The 22,500-nt window shown below is 37.3% G+C and overlaps 1 protein-coding gene across 2 annotated transcripts in view; it reads left to right on the top strand.

The window, feature by feature from the left end:
• cd276 (CD276 molecule) overlaps nucleotides 1-22,500 on the top strand; it is a 149,237-nt gene that overhangs the window by 28,077 nt on the left and 98,660 nt on the right. For both annotated transcript variants that reach the window (XM_077235574.1, XM_077235575.1), the window contains exon 3: nucleotides 11,949-12,296. In XM_077235574.1, coding sequence (XP_077091689.1) covers nucleotides 11,949-12,296 — 348 coding nt within the window. The remainder of the gene's footprint in view (nucleotides 1-11,948; nucleotides 12,297-22,500) is intronic.

The following is a 22,500-nucleotide window of genomic DNA, read 5'->3' as shown; positions in this document are numbered from 1 at the left end:
AAAGTTTGTTTACAAACCTTTTTTGTTTACAAACTTTACTCATCTTGTAATAATTGTTTTTTTATGGAATATTGCAGTATTTATATATCATCTCTTCACTTCTCTGATGACGAGGGCAGGGCAACCTGTCACTCACATGAGATCCACCAATAGAAAACCACAACCATCCAATCAAGTTCCCACAGACACAATCAAGCCCCGCCCACATTTGTTCTTGTTCTAGAAGCGTTTAACTCGGATATACGACACAATAGATAATTAAATACTAGATTTTTGAGCCAATCAACTGAGCTGTAAATGTCATGTGACTCATCAGTCTGGAGACATAGGAAGTGACGTAATGGTAACACTGACTGTTTGTGATGTTAAAGGCAAATATGATATATATATATATATATATATATATATATATATATTGAAATGTAAGGAGACAGCTGGAGGAGAGCGGAGGATGAGTGTGTGTCCGATACCGTCCGGTCCGTCACTTACCATAAACTCACTTCTAATCTGATCCAATCTGAGACCGGCACAGACTGAGCCAACTGAGTTTACTCTCAATGACTTTGTGAAAGTGAAATATTATATTTGTGAAGTATTTTTAGATGTCTAGACTAGATCTACAGTCAATTTAAATGTGGCATTCTCCAGGACTGTCAGCATATCAGCGTTCACTGGCTTCACATGGGCTGTAGGACAGAAGATTAACCAGTGAGATCTTTTTAAATGATAATCTCTGTAAATGATATTAATGAACGACAGATTGACTTTATGTTCAGCTCCTGAGGAAAAGAGCCTGTAGTCTCACACGTGTGCCTCCAAGAGTTTTAAAAGAGATCTCAACAATGTCTCAAATTGTGCTCAGATTTGCCAAGATATCAATCAGAAGTCAACATGAGCAAACATTTTTTAATCACATTTATTCTTCTGAGATATTATATGTCCACATTAGTTTTAAAGCTGACTATTACTTTCTACAAGAGTCTCTTTTATTTTATTTTATTTTATATATTTGTATTTTTTTGTATTTGTTTTTAATATATATTTTTTATTTTTACTTTTTTTTTTTTAAATGTACATTTTTATTTTATTTGTATTTTATTTATTTTATTTATATTTTTTAACTTTTTTGTTTTATTTTATAATTTTTTTATATATTATATTTTTATAATTTATTTTTAATTTAATTTATAAAAGTTGACCATTTATTTAATCAGAAATACAGTAAAATCAGTAATATTCTGAAATATTATTAGCATGTAAATCAGCTGTTTTCTATGTGAATATATAGTAAAGTGTAATTTATTCCTGTGATCAAAGCTGAATTTTCAGCATCATTACTCCAGTCTTCAGTGTCACATGATCCTTCAGAACTCACTATAATATGATGATTTGATCAAGCAACATTTATGATTATTATCAGTGTTGAAACAGTTGTGGAAACTGTGATCCATTTTATTTTTCAGGATTCTTTGATCCAGCGTTTATTTGAAATAGAATCTTTTGTAATATTATAAATGTCTTTACTGTCACTTTTAATAAATTTAATGTGTTCGGTTCGGACCAAAAAATATAAAAACCTGACAATATTGCCCTCATCATGTATCAGTCGCCTATACTGTGAGATACAGGATTAGTACAGAAAAACACACACAATCTTCAAATGTGCAGTTTTCCACCTCATCTGACCGATGACTTCATGTATTCAGCTGGATTCATTTAGACACTTTTACATTTCCTGACAAAGCATTTTTTTCCAGCATACACACTCCTTCACATGCCAGCTTCAGCTGATAGTGTAAACAGCCTCGAACGAAAATGCTATATATAGTTGACAAAGGTATGAAAACAATTAAAAGATTAAAATATGCAGTATATGGCAGAAATCGCATCCGAACACAGAACGTCTGCTAACGAAAGCACTGAAAGGCCATTGAAAAGAGCTCAAATCCTCATTCAAACCCTTTAAATATGAATCTGTCCCTTGTCTGCAGTGAATGCCAGGATTAGGAATTATGTAAGAGTGCAGGAACATTGGAAACACCACAGATGATTGATCTAGCAGAAGCTTTTAGCGGGAACAGCAGAACGATATCGGAGAGAAGACGAGAGGAGTGAGTTTGAGGAGGGAGACAGGGAAATCAGGGGCTAATTTGAATTTACATCCGACACTTTGTGTTAATGGTGCCGGGCAAAGAGAGAGAAGAGAGAGAAGTAGAGAGAGAGAGGAGAAGAGTGAGAGAGAAGAGAGAGAGAGGAGAAGAGAGAGAGAGAGAGAGAAGAGAGAGAAGAGAGAGAGAGAGAGGAGAAGAGAGAGAGAAGAAGAGAGAGAAGAAGAGAGAGAGAGAGGAGAAGAGTGAGAAGAGAGAAGAGAGAGAGAGGGAAGAGAGAGAATAGGAGAGAGAGGAGAAGAGTGAGAGAGAAGAGAGAGAGAGGAGAAGAGAGAGAGAAGAACAGAGAGAGAGAGGAGAAGAGTGAGAGAGAAGAGAGAGAGAAGAGAGAGAAGAGAGAGAGAGGAGAAGAGTGAGAGAGGAGAAGAGAGAGAGAGAGAGAAGAGAGAGAGAGAGAGGAGAAGAGAGAGAGAAGAAGAGAGAGAAGAAGAGAGAGAGAGAGGACAAGAGTGAGAAGAAGAGAGAGAGAGGAGAAGAGTGAGAAGAGAGAAGAGAGAGAGAGGGAAGAGAGAGAATAGGAGAGAGAGAGGAGAAGAGTGAGAAGAGAGAGAGAGGAGAAGAGAGAGAAGAAGAGAGAGAGAGAGGAGAAGAGCGAGAAGAGAGAGAGAGAAGAGAGAGAATAGGAGAGAGAGAGGAGAAGAGTGAGAAGAGAGAGAGGAGAAGAGAGAGAGAAGAAAAGAGAGAGAGGAGAAGAGAGAGAGAGGAGAAGAGTGAGAAGAGAGAGAGAGGAGAAGAGAGAGAGAGAAGAGAGAGAGAGAGAGGAGAAGAGAGAGAGAGGAGAAGAGTGAGAGAGAGAAGAGAGAGAAGAGAGAGAGCGGAGAAGAGAGAGAGAAGAAGAGAGAGAGAGAGGAGAAGAGTGAGAAGAGAGAGAGAGGAGAAGAGAGAGAGAAGAGAGAGAATAGGAGAGAGAGAGGAGAAGAGTGAGAAGAGAGAGAGAGGAGAAGAGAGAGAAGAAGAGAGAGAGAGGAGAAGAGTGAGAAGAGAGAGAGAGGAGAAGAGAGAGAGAAGAAGAGAGAGAGAGGAGAAGAGAGAGAAGAAGAGAGAGAGAGGAGAAGAGAGAGAATAAGAGAGAGAGAGAGAAGAGAGAGAGAGGAGAAGATTGAGAGAGAAGAGAGAGAATAAGAGAGAGAGAGAGAGAGAGAGAGAGGAGAAGATTGAGAAGAGAGAGAGGAGAAGAGGGAGAGAAGAAGAGAGAGAGGAGAAGAGTGAGAGAGGAGAAGAGAGAGAGAAGAAGAGAGATAGAAGAGAGAGAGAAGAAGAGAGAGAGAAGAGAGAAAGAGAAGAAGAGAGAGAGAGAGAGAGAGAGAGAGAGAGAGAGAGAAGAGAGAGAGAGAAGAAGAGAGAGAGAGAGAGAGAGGGAAGAAGAGGAACCTGTAACACCGCAATCAAATACAGTCATTTCTGCTCTTCTAAATGCCTGTGCTGTTTATTCACTGACTGTAGATCACTGCACACACACACACACACACACACACACACACACACACACACACACACACACACACACACACACACACACACACACACACACACACACAGACACACACACACACACACACACACACACACACACACACACACACACACACACACACACAGTTTGACAGCGCTCTCCCCTGTGTGGGAACAGATTGAGGTTTATTTGAGCATCATTAATGATGTAAGGACTGACGTGTTCCTGAAGTTTCCGTGACGTCATCATCGCTCCACTCACGCCGCGCTGATCCTGAGACGCTTTACATATGCTTTCACTATAATAACACATGTAACGTGTGGACACGTGCTTTCACTATAGTAACACATGTAACGTGTGGACACATGCTTTCACTATAATAACACATGTAACGTGTGGACACGTGCTTTCACTATAATAACACATGTAACGTGTGGACACATGCTTCCACTATAATAACACATGTAACGTGTGGACACGTGCTTTCACTATAATAACACATGTAACGTGTGGACACATGCTTCCACTATAATAACACATGTAACGTGTGGACACATGCTTTCACTATAATAACACATGTAACGTGTGGACACGTGCTTTCACTATAATAACACATGTAACGTGTGGACACATGCTTTCACTATAATAACACATGTAATGTGTGGACACGTGCTTCCACTATAGTAACACATGTAACGTGTGGACACGTGCTTTCACTATAATAACACATGTAACGTGTGGACACATGCTTTCACTATAGTAACACATGTAATGTGTGGACACGTGCTTCCACTATAGTAACACATGTAACGTGTGGACACGTGCTTTCACTATAATAACACATGTAACGTGTGGACACATGCTTTCACTATAATAACACATGTAACGTGTGGACACATGCTTTCACTATAATAACACATATAACGTGTGGACACGTGCTTTCACTATAATAACACATGTAACGTGTGGACACGTGCTTTCACTATAATAATACATGTAACGTGTGGACACATGCTTTCACTATAATAACACATGTAATGTGTGGACACATGCTTTCACTATAATAACACATGTAACGTGTGGACACATGCTTCCACTATAATAACACATGTAACGTGTGGACACATGCTTTCACTATAATAACACATGTAACGTGTAGACACGTGCTTTCACTATAATAACACATGTAACTTGTGGACACGTGCTTTCACTATAGTAACACATGTAACGTGTGGACACGTGCTTTCACTATAATAACACATGTAACGTGTGGACACGTGCTTTCACTATAATAACACATGTAACGTGTGGACACGTGCTTTCACTATAGTAACACATGTAACGTGTGGACACGTGCTTTCACTATAATAACACATGTAACGTGTGGACACATGCTTTCACTATAATAACACATGTAACGTGTGGACACATGCTTCCACTATAATAACACATGTAACGTGTGGACACATGCTTCCACTATAATAACACATGTAACGTGTGGACACATGCTTTCACTATAATAACACATGTAACGTGTGGACACGTGCTTTCACTATAATAATACATGTAACGTGTGGACACATGCTTCCACTATAATAACACATGCAACGTGTGGACACATGCTTTCACTATAATAACACATGTAACGTGTGGACACGTGCTTTCACTATAATAACACATGTAACGTGTGGACACATGCTTCCACTATAATAACACATGTAACGTGTGGACACATGCTTCCACTATAATAACACATGTAACGTGTGGACACATGCTTCCACTATAATAACACATGTAACGTGTGGACACATGCTTCCACTATAATAACACATGTAACGTGTGGACACGTGCTTTCACTATAATAACACATGTAACGTGTGGACACATGCTTTCACTATAATAACACATGTAACGTGTGGACACATGCTTTCACTATAATAACACATGTAACGTGTGGACACATGCTTCCACTATAATAACACATGTAACGTGTGGACACGTGCTTTCACTATAATAACACATGTAACGTGTAGACACGTGCTTTCACTATAATAACACATGTAACGTGTGGACACATGCTTTCACTATAATAACACATGTAATGTGTGGACACATGCTTTCACTATAATAACACATGTAACGTGTGGACACATGCTTTCACTATAATAACACATGTAACGTGTGGACACATGCTTTCACTATAATAACACATGTAACGTGTGGACACGTGCTTTCACTATAATAACACATGTAACGTGTGGACACATGCTTTCACTATAATAACACATGTAACGTGTGGACACATGCTTTCACTATAATAACACATGTAACGTGTGGACACATGCTTTCACTATAATAACACATGTAACGTGTGGACACATGCTTCCACTATAATAACACATGTAACGTGTAGACACGTGCTTTCACTATAATAACACATGTAACGTGTGGACACGTGCTTTCACTATAATAACACATGTAACGTGTGGACACGTGCTTTCACTATAATAACACATGTAACGTGTGGACACGTGCTTTCACTATAATAATACATGTAACGTGTGGACAAGTGCTTTCACTATAATAACACATGTAACGTGTGGACACGTGCTTTCACTATAATAATACATGTAACGTGTGGACACGTGCTTTCACTATAATAACACATGTAACGTGTGGACACGTGCTTTCACTATAATAATACATGTAACGTGTGGACACGTGCTTTCACTATAATAACACATGTAACGTGTGGACACATGCTTTCACTATAATAACACATGTAACGTGTGGACACGTGCTTTCACTATAGTAACACATGTAATGTGTGGACACGTGCTTTCACTATAGTAACACATGTAATGTTTGGACACGTGCTTTCACTATAGTAACACATGTAACGTGTGGACACATGCTTTCACTATAGTAACACATGTAACGTGTGGACACATGCTTTCACTATAATAACACATGTAACGTGTGGACACATGCTTTCACTATAATAACACATGTAACGTGTGGACACGTGCTTTCACTATAATAACACATGTAACGTGTGGACACATGCTTTCACTATAATGACACATGTAACGTGTGGACACATGCTTTCACTATAATAACACATGTAACGTGTGGACACGTGCTTTCACTATAATGACACATGTAACGTGTGGACACGTGCTTTCACTATAGTAACACATGTAACGTGTGGACACGTGCTTTCACTATAATAACACATGTAACGTGTCGACACATACTTTCACTATAATAACACATGTAACGTGTGGACACGTGCTTTCACTATAGTAACACATGTAACGTGTGGACACGTATTTTCACTATAATAACACATGTAACGTGTGGACACATACTTTCACTATAATAACACATGTAACGTGTGGACACGTGCTTTCACTATAGTAACACATGTAACGTGTGGACACGTATTTTCACTATAGTAACACATGTAACGTGTGGACACATGCTTTCACTATAATAACACATGTAACGTGTGGACACGTATTTTCACTATAATAACACATGTAACGTGTGGACACGTGCTTTCACTATAATAACACATGTAACGTGTGGACACGTGCTTTCACTATAATAACACATGTAACATGTGGACACGTGCTTTCACTATAGTAACACATGTAATGTGTGGACACGTGCTTTCACTATAGTAACACATGTAATGTTTGGACACGTGCTTTCACTATAGTAACACATGTAACGTGTGGACACGTGCTTTCAGTATAATAACACATGTAACGTGTGGACACGTGCTTTCACTATAATAACACATGTAACGTGTGGACACATGCTTTCACTATAGTAACACATGTAATGTGTGGACACGTACTTTCACTATAGTAACACATGTAATGTTTGGACACGTGCTTTCACTATAGTAACACATGTAATGTTTGGACACGTGCTTTCACTATAGTAACACATGTAATGTGTGGACACGTGCTTTCACTATAATAACACATGTAACGTGTGGACACGTGCTTTCACTATAGTAACACATGTAATGTGTGGACACGTGCTTTCACTATAATAACACATGTAACGTGTGGACACGTGCTTTCACTATAGTAACACATGTAATGTTTGGACACGTGCTTTCACTATAGTAACACATGTAATGTTTGGACACGTGCTTTTCACTATAGTAACACATGTAACGTGTGGACACATGCTTTCACTATAATAACACATGTAACGTCTGGACACGTGCTTTCACTATAATAACACATGTAACGTGTGGACACGTGCTTTCACTATAGTAACACATGTAATGTGTGGACACGTGCTTTCACTATAATAACACATGTAACGTGTGGACACGTGCTTTCACTATAGTAACACATGTAACGTGTGGACACGTGCTTTCACTATAATAACACATGTAACGTGTGGACACGTGCTTTCACTATAGTAACACATGTAATGTTTGGACACATGCTTTCACTATAGTAACACATGTAATGTTTGGACACGTGCTTTTCACTATAGTAACACATGTAACGTGTGGACACATGCTTTCACTATAATAACACATGTAATGTTTGGACACGTGCTTTCACTATAGTAACACATGCAATGTGTGGACACGTGCTTTCACTATAGTAACACATGTAATGTTTGGACACGTGCTTCCACTATAGTAACACATGTAATGTTTGGACACGTGCTTTCACTATAGTAACACATGTAATGTGTGGACACGTGCTTTCACTATAGTAACACATGTAATGTGTGGACACGTGCTTTCACTATAATAACACATGTAACGTGTGGACACGTGCTTTCACTATAGTAACACATGTAATGTGTGGACACGTGCTTTCACTATAATAACACATGTAACGTGTGGACACGTGCTTTCACTATAGTAACACATGTAATGTTTGGACACGTGCTTTCACTATAGTAACACATGTAATGTTTGGACACGTGCTTTTCACTATAGTAACACATGTAACGTGTGGACACATGCTTTCACTATAATAACACATGTAACGTGTGGACACGTGCTTTCACTATAGTAACACATGTAATGTGTGGACACGTGCTTTCACTATAGTAACACATGTAATGTGTGGACACGTGCTTTCACTATAGTAACACATGTAATGTTTGGACACGTGCTTTCACTATAGTAACACATGTAATGTTTGGACACGTGCTTTCACTATAGTAACACATGTAATGTGTGGACACGTGCTTTCACTATAGTAACACATGTAATGTGTGGACACGTGCTTTCACTATAGTAACACATGTAATGTTTGGACACGTGCTTTCACTATAATAACACATGTAACGTGTGGACACGTGCTTTCACTATAGTAACACATGTAATGTGTGGACACGTGCTTTCACTATAATAACACATGTAATGTGTGGACACGTGCTTTCACTATAGCAACACATGTAATGTTTGGACACGTACTTTCACTATAGTAACACATGTAATGTGTGGACACGTGCTTTCACTATAGTAACACATGTAATGTTTGGACACGTGCTTTCACTATAATAACACATGTAACGTGTGGACACGTGCTTTCACTATAGTAACACATGTAATGTGTGGACACGTGCTTTCACTATAATAACACATGTAATGTGTGGACACGTGCTTTCACTATAGTAACACATGTAATGTTTGGACACGTACTTTCACTATAGTAACACATGTAATGTGTGGACACGTGCTTTCACTATAGTAACACATGTAATGTTTGGACACGTGCTTTCACTATAATAACACATGTAACGTGTGGACACGTGCTTTCACTATAGTAACACATGTAATGTTTGGACACGTGCTTTCACTATAATAACACATGTAATGTGTGGACACGTGCTTTCACTATAGTAACACATGTAATGTTTGGACACGTACTTTCACTATAGTAACACATGTAATGTGTGGACACGTGCTTTCACTATAGTAACACATGTAATGTTTGGACACGTGCTTTCACTATAATAACACATGTAACGTGTGGACACGTGCTTTCACTATAGTAACACATGTAATGTGTGGACACGTGCTTTCACTATAATAACACATGTAATGTGTGGACACGTGCTTTCACTATAGTAACACATGTAATGTTTGGACACGTACTTTCACTATAGTAACACATGTAATGTGTGGACACGTGCTTTCACTATAGTAACACATGTAATGTTTGGACACGTGCTTTCACTATAATAACACATGTAACGTGTGGACACGTGCTTTCACTATAGTAACACATGTAATGTTTGGACACGTGCTTTCACTATAATAACACATGTAACGTGTGGACACGTGCTTTCACTATAATAACACATGTAACGTGTGGAGGGTCGTGTGTGTGTCGATGTGCTTCTGCTGTCCACGGGTTTGGTGTGTGTGACTGCAGAAATAACGATCAGGTGCTGGTGGGAGTAAAAGATGGACAGTTTTTACAACGTTTTTTTCTTTGCGCTCGGATGCATGAATGATCAAACACTCTTAAATAAGGCCAACAGAAGCAGAATAACACAGAGTAGACAAATATTAATCTAGCATCATCTCCCACAAAAACACAGTTATATATCGCATCTATAAATTGAAACAAAACATAATTTCTCCTTTCTGCTGTTTGGATGTGATGTGCTACTGTTAGTTTAGACGGAGAACTGACTGACTAATTAGGAAATTCAAATGTGGAAATGTTGATGTTTATTTCCTTCGACACTCGATCATTATGAAAAAATCATCAGTGTCAATATTAGTTTGTTTGTGAGTGTGTGTGTGTGTGTGTGTGTGTGTGTGTGTGTGTGTGTGTGTGTGTGTGTGTGTGTGTGTGTGTGTGTGCAGTGAAATACTTGAAGTGCTTTTCAACCTTAAAGGGGATACTATTTATACATCCATCTATCCATTCATCCAATCATCCATTTATCTTTCATTCTATTGTTCTCTCTTTCCATCCATCTATCCATTTATCCATCTATCTTTCTTTCTATTGTTCTCTCTTTCAATTCATCCCCTCCATCCATATAATGTTGGTAACGTTTATTTGTGCCGTGAAGACAAGTTTTGCACAGTCTTGGAAACCTGAAAATTATACAATTGTGATTTCAAGGCCTGAAAAAGTCATGGAAATTAATAAAATATTAAATAATTCATGAAAATTCTTGTAGTGAATATGCTCATATATTGCTGCTAAAAAATGGCGAAGCCTAAATTTCCTTATGTATGTATATATTTATTAATATTTTAAAGCTTATTTTTATATTCTTAATTATGCATGTCTTATTTTAATATTTAATATTTTAATATGAATGTATAAAATATATTTTAATAATATTTTAAAGCTTGAATTTCTATATATATATATTTCTCATCCAGACCATTTTCTGCCCTCTCTCCCATTGTATATGTATTTTCTGTTTTTCTTTTTCACATGTCGTCAGATTACGTGACTACTTTTTAATGTTTGTGATTGGAGAAATATTGTTGTTGTATATTACCTAACCAGACAAACCTTGACCTTTCAGTTTTTGCAGCCCAGTTTCAATGCAAGCTGTTCTCGTACAAGGGAGGACGTTTTGAGTTCGGAAACGTTCCATATGTTTTCATTATTCATCAAGCTTTCTTATTTGACAAGATCGATCAACATATGATTAATTTAATCCTGACTCTTCTCTCTCTCGATCTCTCTCTCTCTCTCTCTCTCTCTCTCTCGGTTGTTAAAGTACTCTTGCAACTCACTTTACAACAACACTATACTGTGGTTTGCACTACTGTTTATACTGTGTATTGTTTATTTTATTCTACTATTTATTTATTATTGTTTTATGCATCTTTTTTGAGCTGCTAACTTCATTTCGTTGATGTTTACTACTGTGTGCATACAATGATAATAAACAGGGTTTGAAATCACTGGCTGATTTGGCTACTAAATTTGTCACCAGCCATTCAGAATTTCTACTAACCAAAAAAAAAAAAAGGAACCGGATTAACTACGTCACAGCTATATTATAAAATTGGGTTTCGTACATTAATTTCTTATTCAAACAAAATCCTGTCATCCAGCATCTCCTCCCTTCCTCTTTCATCCTCAGCCTTTTCACCAAAAATGTGTTTTAGGTGGAGAGATCAGTACAGTTCAAAGAACATCAAAATCATGTAGGATGTTGGAAAAAAACGTCTTTTCTGTTAACCAAATGCTTTTTAATCTTCGCTATTGCTTTAATGCACATGAACAAGTTAATTAATTAAGTTGATAGTTAATTTCAAACCCTGATAATAAAGATTCTTATCTTATCTTCCGCAGCTCTCGAGGTCCACGTCCCAGAATCCCCTGTGGTGTCTCAGTTTGGGATGGACACAGTCCTGAACTGCTCTTTCTCCGGGGTCTCAGAGTTTAACCTGTCGGATCTGAGTGTGTTCTGGCAGCTGTCGGACACCAAGCGCACCGTACACAGTTATTGGCTGAGCCGGGATCAGCTGACCGACCAAGACGAGCGGTTCTCCAACCGCACCAGCCTGTTCCCCGGCCAGCTGAGGTCCGGCAACGCCTCGCTCCTGCTGAAGAACGTGCGCGTCGCAGACGAGGGAAGTTACTCGTGTTTCGTCAGAGTCGAGGCGTACAGCAGCGGAGCTATGCTAATGCAAGTCGCAGGTAATCCACCAATCAGTGGCGGCCTTATGCATCTGAGGGCCCGTCAATTACTAATATGGGGCCCTACCCATATAAAACATAAAAATAATAGAGCAAAAAAGCAAGGATTCCTGTTGGTTTGCATCAATGGTATATTATTTTATTACGTGCACTTTCAGCTTCAATAACAGACAGCTCAACATAGAAATCATCCAACCTTATTTGATTAAAACTATATACAATTATACAGCGTTTTAAGTTGGAATAAGCCTCGCCCTTTCGCACACGGCAACTTCTCTGTTTAATTGATTAGCGCAGTATATTTTCAGCTGTCTGGTATATTGGCATATGTACGTCTTATTTTCCTCTTAAAATTATTTTCCTGCTCAAAATAACATTTTAAGTTAACGGCAAAAAAGGCAAAGGTATAAACAAATAAACTACCAGTATTACACTTCAGATCACTTAAGCCTTTCGCGCGGGAGGTAAACGTCACCATAGTAACTGTGTGTTCGACCAATCAGAGATGTCAGTGTTATGCTTAGGATTGTGGGTAGTGTAGTATTTCTCCAGAAGTTGGCAAATAAAACACGTTTTTCTTAAAACAAGGTTGATTTCATACTGACTTGTGGTTTTTATAGGAGCAGAAACTTTCGTTTCACAACCTCGTGGCTTGTGGTCAGTCTACCTCGGGTGGTTTAGACATTATGGCTGAAAATCAATATCCTGTGGAGAAAATGAATGGGATTTTTGCCCCCTTGGAGGGCGGGCCTGTTTTAATTTAAACGGGTGAAACATAGGTAATGTTTCCCACCAATCAGAGAAGAGGACCGGCGATCACACGGGGAATGAAGCTCTCCTATGAAAAGGGAATGTTGGGAAGCCTGACATACAAGCTTAATGAATTAACTACATACAGCTAAATGCGAGTGTTGTCTTAAAGTCTTAAAGGTGCATTATGTTATTTCTAGCGGCATCTAGTGGTGAGGTTGTGAATTGCACCCAACAGAAGTTACGGTGGCCGACAGGAAGTGATGTCGTCGTCTGACACAGCAGAAAGTAGCCAGTTAAACAATGAAGTTTCTTTACAAAGATAAATTAAGAAATTAGGTTTACTTAGTCAGTAAAACGATATTGCGAATATTATTGTTACTTGTACATCATTGTGTCAGTGTTTTATTCGCTGACTTTAGCAGCTTCTTTGCACGAAGAACAACATAGTGACGAAACGCGTTTGTCCGTTTAGGGCCACCGTAGAAACATGTCGGTGTAAGGGGACCCACGGAGTGTGTAGACAGAAATGGCTCATTATAAGGTAATAAAAACATAACGGTTCAATAAGTAAGGTCGTTACACACCACTGAAAACACAGTTATGTATATGATATTGCATTTCTGTAAACAGATCCTCCTAAATATTACACACTGCACCTTTAAGTCTTTAAGTCTTAAACTCTGTCGACAGCATTTGTAGCGATTACCACAAAAAAATAGTTTTGACAGTTTTTAAAGCAAAAATCTCACTTACAGTAACTCATTTTTTATAATAAGCTCACATTTTTCTTAAAACATAACATGAATTATTCCGTATAAAAGTATTTTTTATAAAATAATTTTTGCTGGCAGATGGTTATGTCTTATAGACGTAACAAAAATACTAAATTAAATCTTTTTAATTCAATCAGTCTTCAGGAGACTTTGATTAATCCGCTTGTTTACTTATATTTTCTGAATGGACTTTCACTGGAGGGAAAGAAATCACTCAGATTTTATCACAAATTTCTTTGTTTGAGTTTCAAAGATGAACGACAGTGTTTTGAGTTTGTAACAACATTGTGTCAGTAATTGATGCCTGAATTTATATTTCTTGCAGGGTTCTTATAGTTTACTAAAACTAAAACTAAAACCATAAAAAAAAAATACTTTAAACTTATTTTATTTCAGCTAGATGCCAAGGGAGCATTCCTCATTTTCATTTAGTGTAATCTGAAGTAATAAAATAACTAAAAATAAAATAAAAATCAATAAAAACTATATAAAAATAAAAACTTGACTATAAATGGAAAAAAATACTTTATATATATATATATATATATATTAGTAAACGAATAGTAGGCTATCTCAAATTATACTAAAATAACACTAATTAGTGATAATAACCTTTCCAAAACACACATTATCTGAGGCTTTTATTGAAAATCAGCACAGCACAGCACACTAATTAAGACACCCAAAAAATCAAATGTGCTAATTAATGTGCAAAATAAATAAGAAAAATCTAAAACTGGTTAACCTCACTAATTGAATGGTCGTTTGTTGGTGATTTCTTTTTGCAAGTGCCTCATTTTCTTGAATAAACAGGGCCAAGTTTAAATTATTTTCTGTGATGATTGACATAATGCCACAAATGCCATCAATAGAGCTTAACTTGCACTGAACCCATGCGTTACTTTCATCTAGAAAATCGACTGTCTACAAAATCGATATAATCTATATCATCTATATGAGACTGCAGTCAGATATATGAAAGCTGAAATACTATTGCTGGTAGTGCTGAAGGCCTCAGCGAACGCATACTAGATATCAAAGCATATATAACTGTATATGTACTTTATCGTAATGTGTGTTATTATGCACAGTACATCACTTATGGATATTGCAGGCATGTTGTGTGATTGATATCTATGCACATCTTGATTATTGGCCATAAAATGCTTAGTGCATTTGCAAAGGCCCAATAAAGACCACAATCATTTATATGCGATTCTCACAATGAACCTGATCAATATACAGTCATATCGATTGTTAGGATTTCATGTGATTGATGGTACGCGTCCTGCAATCCCTGGAGAACGTCCTCAACTGTAGCCGCCTATATGTGTTATTATTTTTATGGCTGAGAGCACTCAGACTTACCGGGGTACATCATTATTTATGATCTATAGATGGCATTTTCCCATTCTCCTCTCTCTTCTTCTCAGTCTCTCGCCGCTCTCTCTCCATGCATTGAATTAAGTAATATTAATGCTCTGAGACGCGGCACTCCTGTCTGCTTCTGTACGTCTAATGAAGATTAAACAAAAGCAATCCTGTCATGTTCAGTGTTGAACATTATAACCTTTACTGTTTATTAGCGGTATTATTCTGAGCTCGAATAAGGCTGCAACCGTTTCTTCTTCAGGAGATTTTCAATTAACATCACAAACATTTGTCATCTGTAATTATTATGGGTTTATATGACACTTAAAGGCTTAGTTGATCACAAATGATCATTAACACAGGGGTTTTCAGCCTTTTGGGGTCTATGTTCCAAAGACCCTTTATAATTATAACAGTGATTCATTAAACCCAAAGTTAATGTGAGTGGGAGTAATGAACTCAAAAGCTTATGCTTGTTTTATCGGCACAAATGGTGCCAATCTGTAGATACAGTATGCACTTTACATATTGTACTACATTTTCCAGAAAATAAGTTGCACTGGGTCAAACGTAAGTTGTTGAGAGATAAAAAACACTGATAAATAGCATCGGTGTATCAGTTGCATTTTATTATTACATTCAAAATAATGTAAAAAACCTTAAATAAAACGAAATGTTTACAAATATTATTTATTTCCCCTCACTCGACAACAAATCATTTTAATTTAATGGTATTCAGAACAAAACAAATCAGGAATGACAAATATAACTAACATAAATAATAGTGTCATTCATCACAAACAACATTTATTTTACAGCCTAAATTAATCTATTTAAAGCAAAACTGAAATTGCCGTTGTGCTCCTCTCTCGTTTGGCACGAATCCAAATGTTTGCATGCATGTGGATGCTAAACTATTATTGATTATGTAAAGAAGGCTTTGTATTTCACTCGTGCCCCAATATCCACGTAAAACAGCATCCTTCACATGTGCAAAATGTGTTTGGAAAAACACGCTGACCATTTCAACTGAGTTTTTCTGTGTTTGGATGACTGCATTTTTAGTTTGATGATGAATAGACTGATGGATTTTCTTTCCTTATAGCAGCAGAAACAACATAAATACTCATCATTTATGGTCATACAGATATCAGTCTACGTCTACAGTCTACAGACACACTGTGGTCATCATTCGAACTGTAAAGCGTCTATTTTCGTAAAATAACAACAAAACATTTGCTTTCGTACAATAAAGAACATCAACATGATCCGTCTCTGTCTCCGTGAACAACTCTCTGGAGCGCGTCACAAAACTGAACCAAAACACAGCAAATACTTAAAACAGACATAATAAACAAACCGACATGAGAAATATGTCTATAGAAACCTGTAAGTGTCTGCTTTATGCTAATTTGATGCTAAATGCATTATATAAGTCACTTTGAAATAAAAGTCGCAGCACATTTTAAGCACTGTACTAACAGACTGTGACCTGACAAGAAACACCTGAACACGGTGAAACCAATCAAAGCGTGACACACAAGACAACGAACCAATGATAACATAATAGAACATAGAAGAGGAGCAGGATCACATGAGCAAAAGGGAATCACATGACTGGAACATGAAACACGGCTCAGGCAAATTACAAAATAAAAGTAAAACATGAAAGTGCAAACAAACCAAAAACAGACGTGACGATTCCATTGTATAGATCAAAACACGTTCTCAGAATCTTCTTTTATGCTCCATACAAGAAAGAGAGTGAGTAAATGATAACAGCGTGAGTGAATAACCCTTTAACATGTAGGGAAGTTTGCCAACAATAGTCCTTCAAAAACAAGTGGATAACGTATTTATACTGCAATGCATGCTGGATCAGAAACTTTGTTCAGACCCGTTAGAGAAATACTGAACGTCTACCATGAGTTTTTGAATAGTGCATCACTTTATAATATGTTTACTAGTGACTGCTGTGTCAATGCATGAGACAAATATAGAGCATTATGTCTTTGAAAATAATTGAAAACAAATTTTGTAATCTTTTAATATTGTAATGCAAAGGCCTGTCATGATCATGAATTGTGTGCTGATGATGATCGTTATTTTATTTTATTTTTTATTTACTTGGAGTAGTATGTAATATAATAAATAAATAAAATATTACATGAAAGATTAGGGGAATTATAACAATTTTAATAAAATAGACCCATATGATTTACTCTCTGTGAATGTGGGATTGTGATTGAAATGTAAACGGCACAATTACTGCGATCGTCTCAAATAATTGTGATTAGAACGAATGATCACGATCAGACGATTAATTAATAATTGTGACAGGCCTAGTAATGTATATTATATTAAACATTATTGCATCATTTTTTATATTTAATATTTCTTTCTTTTTTATTTGAAAAGGGACGACCATGTTTATTTTTTAACATAATTGTTTCTATTTGATGCATTGTACCAGATTTAACCACAGTCCCCAACAAACATCCTTCAATAAAATTATTTTTTTTTGAATTTGCATTTGCAGTAGTTTGAAGAGAAACAGCAAAATATGTATAATCTTCAGTCGCACGGTCAGCAGAAAGAGGTTACAGCATCTCTGCCGTCCGCGATAGCTTTTCTCCCATCGTCCCAACGCCCAACTTTTTTGTTTGTCGAATTCTGATTGGCTCTGGGAATAAGCTCCCTCCATGAAGCTGCTCAAGGGACGGTATGCAATAATTTCTTCATCTGCCCACGAGTACGAACCCCAACAACAACACTTTACGAGCGGCCGATTTCCCAGAAGCGCTGTGGTTTCACTTCTCCGTTGAGGGAGACCGGATTCTCTCGTAGACGAGCGTGTTTCTGTCTGATGTTGAGCCGTGTGTGTTTTATGCTAAGCTCCTAGAATGTAATTAACAATTTAATGGAAATCATGTCATCCGGTCCCAAGGTACTGAACGTCATCATACTGCAAACTCACCGTTCTGACGCTGAAATAAGGCATTCGCGTGATTCCTGCAAAGTTACTATAAATGTATTTCTGTCTTCAAAAAAGTTTTGATAGTATTTTAATGTCTTCCATCTCCGTGTAATGCCTAATACAGTGATGTTTACAGGGTAAACTGCTGTATTTCTGTGTTCCATAAGCAGCAGTCAGAGTGAACCAATGTAAAAATGTTTTTAATAGTTTTAGTTAATGGATTAGTTCACTTCAGAATTGAAATTTCCTGATTATTTACTCTCCTCCACGTCATCCAAGATGTTCATGTCTTTCTTTCTTAAGTGGAAAATAAATGATTTTTTTTTTGGAAAACGTTCCAGGATTTTCTCCATATAGTGACTTCAATGGAGTCCAACGGGTCCAAATGTGAGTTTCAGTGCAGCTTCAAAGTCTCGACACGATCCAGCCGAGGAATAAGAGTCTGATCTAGACAAACCAGCTGACATAAAAAAAACAAAAACATTTATATACTTTTTACCCACAAATGCTCGTCTTGCACTAGCTGTGATGCGTCACACATTAATCACACACTCTATCTATCTATCTATCTATCTATCTATCTATCTATCTATCTATCTATCTATCTATCTATCTATCTATCTATCTATCTCTCTCTCTCTCTCTCTCTCTCTCTCTCTCATGAAAAAAGGTCAAAGTAAAATGATCCATGCTTTACGTTCAGCTACAGGCCAAGAACTAACTGAGCCTGCTGACATACGTAAACGTGCTGTAGAGTTTTTTTCAGACCTTTATAAATCTGAACTGAGGGAATGGGGTGCAGATGCTGATAATTTCCTTGAAGGACTGCCAAAGGTGGACGAAGAGTCCAACAATGAACTACAACAGACTTTGTCTGTACAAGAGCTTTATACTGCCATGATGAGCATGGAAAACGGTAAATCTCCAGGAATTGACGGGTTACCTGTTGAGTTCTATAAGACTCTATGGCCCGTCATAGGAGAAGATCTGCTGACAGTTCTTATGACAGTCTGGAAAGAGGACTGTTGCCACTGAGCTGCAGGAGAGCAGTCATCACACTGTTACCTAAGAAAGGTGATCTTCAGTGTATTGGCAATTGGCGCCCTGTTTCACTCTTATGTTCAGAATACAAAATCTTAGCTAAAAGTTTGGCTATAAGTTTTAAGTACATTGATTCATTCTGATCAGTCTTACTGTATTCCCAACAGGTCTATTTTTGATAATATTGCTTTAATTCGAGATGTTTTAGATGCTTCTAAACTCCTGAGTATAAACTCTTGTCTGATTTCTCTTGATCAAGAGAAAGCCTTCGACAGAGTTGAACATTTGTTTTTATGGAACACTTTAGAGGCTTTTGGTTTTAATGATTCTTTTATATCCATGATTAAGGCTATGTATTGTAACATTGAGAGTGTTCTTAAGGTTAATGGTGGTTTGTGTGCTCCGTTCAGAGTTGAGAGAGGAGTTAGGCAGGGATGTGCCATGTCTGGGATGCTGTATTCCCTTGCCATCGAACCTTTACTTCAAAAGTTGCGAGCTCATTTGAAAGGTCTGATTTTCCCTGGTTGTAATAACTCTGTGTATCTTTCCGCTTATGCTGATGATGTTATTGTCTTTGTAAATGGAAAGGAGGATGTTATTAAGTTAGAGAAGATAGTTAAATGTGTTTCCTCTGCTAAAGTCAATTGGAAGAAAAGCGAGGCTCTACTTGTCATGATTCTGCCTTCAGGTCTTTGATTTCTCCAGTCTTGTGGCAGGATCATGGCAGACCCATGTTTTGTTCAAGCGCATGGCCAATTATTTGGGCCATGTGCTTGTGTTGTCTCGTCACGTTACCCCGCCCCCTTGTTATCCCCGTCTTGTCATTATTGTCTAGTCAGTTTCACCTGTCCTCGTCATTAGTGTTCCCTATATAATCCCCTTGTGTTTGCTGTCCTGTGCGGTTCATTGTTTGACTATGTTTGACATTGTCATACGTTGTGTGAGTCTTGCCGTAAGTGATCTGTTTAAAGTCTTGTCATCTAGAAGTGTCTGTTCCTGTCGTAATTGTTAGTTTACTGTCTGAGTATTTGCCTTGCCCTGTCTTGTTTTGCCCCATCGTGGGCTTTTGTTTTCTGTTTTTGTCGTATAATAAATCCTGTTAAAGTCATTTGCTGTCTGCGCTTGGGTTCGTCTCCTATCTTCATAACACTACTAGTAGGAGATTGGAGTGGAGATCTTCCCGCTTTACCTGGAGGATTAATTTGGAAAAGAGGAGGTTTAAAATACCTCGGTGTCCATCTAGGAAATGAAAATTTTATTAAGAAAAATTGGGAAGGTTTATTTGAGAAAATAAAAGGTCGATTGGAAAAATGGAAATGGCTGCTCCCTCAGATATCTTATAGAGGACGTATTCTAGGGCCCTATGATTTCCGTGATGCGGAAAACGCGGACGGAATCACGGAATTTACACATGAAAACGGAATTCTCTTATACACGCGGAATTTGCATATATTTTGTTTTGACATTAAATAAACAATTTTTTTTTTACTTCCTTCTCATTTTTCAGTTTAAAACAACAAACGTAGAAAGGTCTCTAGCTAAACCGTAGCCAAATGGCATTTTTAAACATGTTGCCTAGTAACCATACGACCTCACGTTCACGCGTAGGGAAAAAAATGTCGAAGCGAGTGGCTTCTGATGAGCTAACGGGGGCTGCGTTTGTGGTAGATGCGTCCATTTGTATACTGTAACGTGCTGATCTAACCAGCGGTCTCATAAAACGTTAAAAAAATGTAAACGTCTGGGAGAATGAGTAGAGCAGGCGATCTGAATAAGTGTGATGATGCAAAAAAGAGCTCTATTCGGTACGGTTTTCTGTGTGCACACACCCGACCCGAAGCGTGCAGCCATACAGCGTGCGAGTACTGAATTGAGCTCTCTTTCGTGTCTAAATAGACAAATACACACAACATTATGTCTAAATGTCCGTTTTGGAGAGTATTCACGTAAACTATGTCGGCTATGTCTTAAACAGTTGTGAGTGTATCGGATGTGCATCAGTGGATCCGCATGTCATTGGACATGATCCGACGTCTTAAAGTGACAGTGGCTAATAAACCTAATGCGGTCCGTGTCAAGCAACAAAAGAAAAAGAGAAAAGCATTCACTTTTTGTTAATAGCTTTAATATGTTTGTTAATATGTCTGCTTGAAAGAATAAATGATGTATGCAAGTAGTTATAAAGAATTTTTTACTTTAGGAAAAGTGGTTTTAATGTCATCGTGTTGGCTTTCTGTCAGGCACATATCGTTGTTTCAATGTTTCTGTCTCCCTGCAGCATGTCTGCATTTAATCTTTAAATGTATCTTTGATTTAATATTCATCAATCCTACCTTGTAACTGTTACCTTCATGTTACTGTTATTTTTGGCCAGAGATTTGTTGAAGGTTTGGCTTAATTTTGGAGAATTTTGAATGTACTTTGCTGAATATATTAAGAGTTTAAATAAAAAAGCTGAATTGTGAGTTTGTGTAACTGAATTTAACGGTCAATACTGCTTAGAAGTGAAAAGAAAACAAGCAAATCCGAAAAATCCAAAAGGGCTAAAAATAAATCCAAAACAATGGAATTTGAAAAAAAATAAAACGGAATTTGAGAAAAAATAAAACGGATTTCATAGGGCCCTAGTATTCTTATAATTAACAATCTTGTGACATCTTCATTATGGCATAAACTTGCTTGTGTCGACCCTCCAAATGGACTGCTTGCAAATATTCAAAGAGAACTGGTGAACAATACATACAGAAACTTTTGATGGGACTGTATTCACGTGCATGGCGACCATTGGCTTTAAGCATCTTGAGAAGAGTGGGCAATATGGAATTAGATTTAACTTTGTTTTTAATGGATCATAAAAGAGTGACTTTTACTGGAATTCCTCTTTTTTATCAAAACTTGTTCAAAGTGTGGGGTCTCTTTAAACATCGGTGGATGGAACCAGCAATTTCTCTTTATTGGTTGTTGGAAGAACCAGTTGTTTTTGGAGCTAGGTTTGATATTTGAGAAGATTTTCCTGGTTTAATACATATATTATGTTATAAAAAGCTTTTTAAGCCAAAAAAAAAACATCATAAATGAATCAGGATATAATTTACTGAGAGCTGAAAAGGTTGCTATCCTTTTAGGAGTTAGATCAATACGCTTTGCAAAGAAGTTTCTTGAAAAACTGAAAAAAATGTTACCTGTTGAAGAGAAGACACTTTTAGAAGAGTTTGATGCAGGGACTTTAATCCCTGACAGTAAAGATCTTTTTCCAGATCTGGAAATTAATAGCCCCCGTTAAAATGTG

Source organism: Siphateles boraxobius, unplaced genomic scaffold (assembly GCF_051911475.1).
Source record: "Siphateles boraxobius isolate OS27281-9 unplaced genomic scaffold, OSU_SipBor_1 198, whole genome shotgun sequence".
NCBI lineage: Eukaryota > Metazoa > Chordata > Actinopteri > Cypriniformes > Leuciscidae > Siphateles > Siphateles boraxobius.
The sequence above is the reverse complement of the archived record's forward strand: the minus strand, read 5'-3'. Positions and strand labels throughout refer to the sequence as shown.